This window comes from Octopus bimaculoides, chromosome 16 (genome assembly GCF_001194135.2).
Source record: "Octopus bimaculoides isolate UCB-OBI-ISO-001 chromosome 16, ASM119413v2, whole genome shotgun sequence".
Lineage (NCBI taxonomy): Eukaryota > Metazoa > Mollusca > Cephalopoda > Octopoda > Octopodidae > Octopus > Octopus bimaculoides.
In genome coordinates this window covers 34,557,039-34,562,698 of record NC_068996.1, presented here as the reverse complement: position 1 = coordinate 34,562,698, position 5,660 = coordinate 34,557,039, and the positions used below count along the sequence as shown (strand labels likewise).

General features: G+C 35.0%; 1 protein-coding gene across 4 annotated transcripts in view; it reads right to left on the bottom strand.

The window, feature by feature from the left end:
- LOC106884435 (E3 ubiquitin-protein ligase HERC2) overlaps positions 1 to 5,660 on the bottom strand; it is a 265,512-nt gene that overhangs the window by 164,179 nt on the left and 95,673 nt on the right. For all 4 annotated transcript variants that reach the window (XM_052973690.1, XM_052973692.1, XM_052973693.1 and 1 more), the window contains exons 22-23: positions 4,005 to 4,093; positions 1,581 to 1,845 (exon numbers count right to left, since the gene is read on the bottom strand). In XM_052973690.1, coding sequence (XP_052829650.1) covers positions 1,581 to 1,845; positions 4,005 to 4,093 — 354 coding nt within the window. The remainder of the gene's footprint in view (positions 1 to 1,580; positions 1,846 to 4,004; positions 4,094 to 5,660) is intronic.

Genomic DNA, 5,660 nt, shown 5'->3' with positions numbered 1-5,660 from the left:
TATATATATATATATATATATATATATCCTCTATACTATGATGTAGAAAGCTGCTTATTAATTAGGTATGTAACAATTACTAAAAGTACTAAAAGAAAGCGATTATTAAAGGATTGGCCGTCTGGAAATATTTTTATAAATTCATGTTCTCAGAAATTTCCTATAATTTTGATTTCTCAAGTTTATTGAATTTTTTAACTCCAATTTCTCCCAAATTTAAATATTCATTGCATTCACTGCGGAGTATTCTATTTTCATTTGCTAAGTCTCTCACTTTCTCTTTTAAGTTTTAATTCACTATTTGGAAAACCGACAGTTTATTTTATTAATATATATGTAATGTAAAAACATTACTTATTGAATGAAGATTTTTTGGAATACCTGTATAATTTTCGAATGTTGGATAACTGTGAGAAGAGCCTAGAAAGTTGAGTAACTTTTTTTTCCTTATTCATAGTTTCCAAACAGTGTACTACTAAGCCAATATATACACAAACATGTTGGACGAGCGACTTCAACAGTGACACACACACACATAGATACACATACACACAAATGGAAGGCAATGAATGTGTGTGTGTGTGTGTTTGTGTGTGTGTGTGTGCTGTTCACTGACAAAACTTTGTGCCACATCACTTTTGTGAAGTTTTCTCAGTGAACAGGTCACGGTTTCTAAACAACAAAAATATTTTGACACAAATGAAGATTTAACGCTGAAGAGAATGTGTGTCCATGGTTTTGAAGTGCAAAAAGCATTGGCCAAAATAGGTCCAGAGTGGGATGATGAGGGAGGGGGTGTAAAAAAAGTCTTCAAAACTTTTTCATACAAGGCTGCCCCACCCTCTCAACCCCATTATTTTGAAGGCTGTGGTTTAAAAAAAATGGGGAAAATTCCTGAAAAAATTTTTCCCATAAATTACTTTATAACTGTTATGTATGCCATTTGAAAGGGATTTGTATAAATTTTCATTAAAAGATACCCAAAGAAAAAGTCAGAGCATGTGAATTTTCCAAAACTCTTCTCTCCACTCCATCAGAAAAATTCTGAAGCTACAACATCTAAGTGGTATTTGTGAGAAAATTTTGTTAAAAAGTATCCATTTTTCTGGATGTTATGTTATGAGGCAACAAAATCTGGGGCATATACATCTATAGTAATGCCCTTTTATTTATACAATTGTTTTTCATTTCATGTTTATTTCATTCACTGTTTGCAATGTCCCCCCCCCCTCTCACACACACACTGCAAAGCCTACAGATGGGCTGCTGAATTGAAATCTCTATATTGCTTTGAGGGGAAGGTAAAACTTGTTGTTGGACTACTGTGATGTTTGTTTAAAAAAGAGAGATTATAATGAAAGCAATTTACTAAGCAAGTGGTCATTATTATACAAAGAAATAGACATGAAATATAAAAATTATTAGAATTGGGAACCAAATGTGAAAATATTATCAAGGAGCTAGCAGAAAACTGCCCAGAGGGCAGTCTTTCTACTAGTGTATATTATGTATGGAGAGAGACAGACAGAAAGACAGATAGAAATACAGAGAGAGACAGAAAGACAGAGAAACAAACTAACCAGGTGTAGTTGTACATGAACTTGAAGTTTTGCTCTCTCCTTTCTCTTCTTCAAATGGATTTTGTGGCTGCAAAATTTGTAATCCTCCTGCAAAGAATTCGGATTGAAGCCAATGAGAAAATTCTTCTTCCTCAGCTGAAAGATTAGTGCTGTGGGCTTGGTATCCAGCATGAAGTCCAAGCAAAAGACCTAGTGTTCTTTCAGTGTCTATGAGAGGTGATGAAGCTGTACTTGTATCTGCTGTCTGAATAATATCTTCTTCAGGCTGTTCATAAGAATAATTTTTAAAATGTAAAATATATAAGTTATATAAAAAAAGAATCAGTCAAAATACACAACATGAGAATATCTGAATATTGTGATTATTATAAATAATTATATAAAAGAGATCATTCATCATCATCATCGTTTAACACCCGCTAATTAAAAATAATTACTAGATAAAAAGAAATCATGAATAAAACCAAAAAAATCTTTATAAATAATTATTTGACTATAATATCATGTCATGTTTTGGTATGAATTTAAACTGTATCCAGCAGTTAGGCCTCTGGTTCAGGAGTTCCAGGGTTCTGAGGAGTGTGAAACTATCTCTTAACTATTACTATGCCCAGGTCTACTTTGTCCTGGAGTGGTATCACCTGTCAGGGTTGCAGCCATAGGTTAAATAGCATGTAACCACTCATGGTATGCAGTATGGTGGATAAGAACCATTTCAGCAAATAAATCTTATTGAATCAATGGTGAATATCACTAGATACAACAAACTGTCAATGACCAAGATCGACCAATTCAGTTGGCAAACATTTATCATCTACAGTTGTGGAGTGCACAGATGAGATATTTCAGCTAGTGAAATATCAATGTAGCTGAAACCCAAGCCAGATGTTCATACCGCATCACTTGAGCGAGATATCTGGCATGGAAGAGCTGCAACGGTCCAGGCAAGTTGTCCAACTGAATCATGGATTATGCTAATATCAAGTTATCTATTCTACACTGTTTCCAAATCTAGTCTACATGACAAGTGAATTCTCAAACGTCAAAATACAAACCACACAAACAAATATTTTCCAACCCAGAAGTGGAAGAACAAGATTTTGGAGGAATCTATTAAATCTAAAGGAAAAATTGATTAAAATTCTATCAACCACTATATTTTTTTCTAAAAATTAATTTATAATGAATTTTAATAAAGTTCAATTTATTTAACTCTTTAGCATTGAGATTATTCAATCAAATGTAATGCTTACTTATTCACATTGATTTGAATTAATTATGTATTATCTCATAGCTTTGTGAGTTCAATGATGTGAATGTGATTTTTACGACATTATTAGATAGGTGTGAGAGGCCAGATCCGGTCAGTTTGAACATAAAACAGGTAGAAAATTTTGGTCAGATATGGCTAGTTTAAATGCTAAAGGGCTAAAGTTCAATAGTTGCTTTCTTTTCTTTTCTTTTGTCTTAATTGAAGACTGCTCCCTGTCCAATGGGGAGCCAAATTCACTAACAAGTGCAATCTACTGATATCCTGTCCTTCACAAACAATAACATACATAAATGCATATGTGTGTATTTATACTAACACACACCCTACCTATCAATATAAAGAGACAATGATATCTGCTGAATCAACAGATTTTCTTTTCATCATTATAAGAGAAGGGATGCAAGGTCAAAATTTTCTGGTCCCAAAGGGCAAGCTGAGTCTAATTTTTAAAGTATAATAAAGCCAGAGATTGTAAGACTAAATATTTGTGAAGAACTATAAACCACTTAGAAAGAAAGTGCCTATTTAGTTGTGTGAAAGATGTGAAAGGACACACCTGGGAGGATGGCTATAACCACATAGTTAAGTTGGATGGTTTGAAGATGACATAGACTTAACTGAAATATAGCATGTAGCTTTGAAAACAGAAAATAGTTACAGTTGAATAAACGAGAAGAATGAGATATGATGCTATTTGAGGAATGTCAATTTCAAGGTTGGATCAAAGTACACAGATATTGGGATGGAAATGGGAGAATTGTTTAACATATAGGATAAGCCCTGATCCAGCAGATCAATGATTGCAGATGGCATTTCACTCATGACCATTCCATCTCTTTTGTCTTAAACATTTTATTAAGGGCTACATTATCAACGACATTTTAGAGATGGTAAGATGTGATCTGGTTGTTATTTCTAGCAAATGAAGCAACTATCACCTTTATTGATGTCGAAATTAAAGATAACGACATTATTGATGATGATGATGATGATGGTGGTGGTGGCTGTGGTGGTGGTGGTGGTGGTGGTGGTAGTGGTGATGATGATGATGAGAGCAATTGCTAAAGCAGAGTTGAATTTACAATTTTTTTTTCCTTGAGACACAAAGGAACAGAAACAAATAAAATGTAAAAAAGTTTTAAATTACTAACATCAACATAATTTCCCACTAGAAAAGGCTGCAACTTATCAGTGACATCTGCTTGAATACCTGATAAGAATACAGATGCAGGATCACGCACTGAAAAGAAAGAAAAAACATTGACAATGATATAATAATGATGATGATGTTGATGATAATTGATTAGAAACATATCAAAGACATGGGATCAGGTGGTGAAGCATGACCTTCAAACATTGGGCCTCACAGAGACAATGACAGGAGACCGAGACTTTTGGAGATATGCTGTGATTGAGAAGACCCAGCAACTAAAGTGAGATCGCAGCCATGGCTGATGCCAGTGTTCCATGTCCAGCCCATTTAAGAGTACCCCTGATGCGTCAGGCGATATGATATGCTTGAGAAGACCTGTTGAGTCAAGTAAAACCAAAATTGTAGCTGTGGCCAATACCCCCTGACTGGCTCCCATTCTGGTGGCACACAAAATGCATCATCTGAACGTGGGTGATGCCAGTGTCCCCTAACAGGCTCCTGTGCCGGTGGCACGTGAAAAGCACCCACTACACTCTCAGAGTGGTTGGCATTAAGGAGGGCATCCAGCTGTAGAAACATTGCCAGATCAAATTGGAGCCTAGTGCAGCTGCTGGCTCTCCAGACCTCAGTCAAACCGTCCAACCCATGCCAGCATGGAAAACATACATTAAACAATGATAATGACAACAATGATGATGATAATGACAACATATTGGGGGGGGGGGTCGTACTATGAGAGATATGCAATAAATCATTTGAACTCAAAGTAATAAAGCTACAAACAATAGTATGCAGAATATTGGGTATAAAATTCCTGGATAGGAAAAAGTTGAAGGCTACTCATAATACTAATATGAAGGGCACTAGCTTATTAGGTTGACTAAAAGGAATGCAAAAAGACAAGGATAGGGCTGCTTGATACCTAAGGCTACTAGTTGTAGCCCAGTATCAAAGTAGAAAAGCGATTATAAGAACCATCCTGAAAAACAATAACAATTAATAATAATAATAATCCTTTCTAATATAGGCACAAGGGCTGAAATTTGTGGGAAGGAGGTAGTCAATTACATCAACCCTAGTACTCAGCTGGTACTTATTCTATTGATCCCAGAAGGATGAAAGGCAAAGTCAACCTCGGTGGAATTTGAACTCAGAATGTAAAGACAGACGAAATACCGTTAAGCATTTCGCCCAGCGTGCTAACAATTCTGGCAGCTCATTACCTATATAATTAATAATAATAATAATAATAATAATAATAATAATAATAATAAAAATAATAATAGTAGAAGTAATAATAATAATCCTTTCTACTACAGGCACAGTACTTAATTTATCAACCCTGAAAGGATGAAAGGCAAAGTTGACCTCAGCGGAATTCAAACTCAGAACGTCAAGGCTGATGAAATACTGTTAAGCATTTTGACCAGCATGCTAAGAATTCTGCCAGCAGCAGCAGCAGCAATAATAATAATAATAATAGTAATAGTAATAGTAATAGTAATAATAATAATAATAATAATAATAATAATAATAATCATCATCATCATCATCGTTTAACGTCCGCTTTCCATGCTAGCATGGGTTGGACGATTTGACTGAGGACTGGTGAAACCAGATGGCAACACCAGACTCCAATCTGATTTGGCAGAGT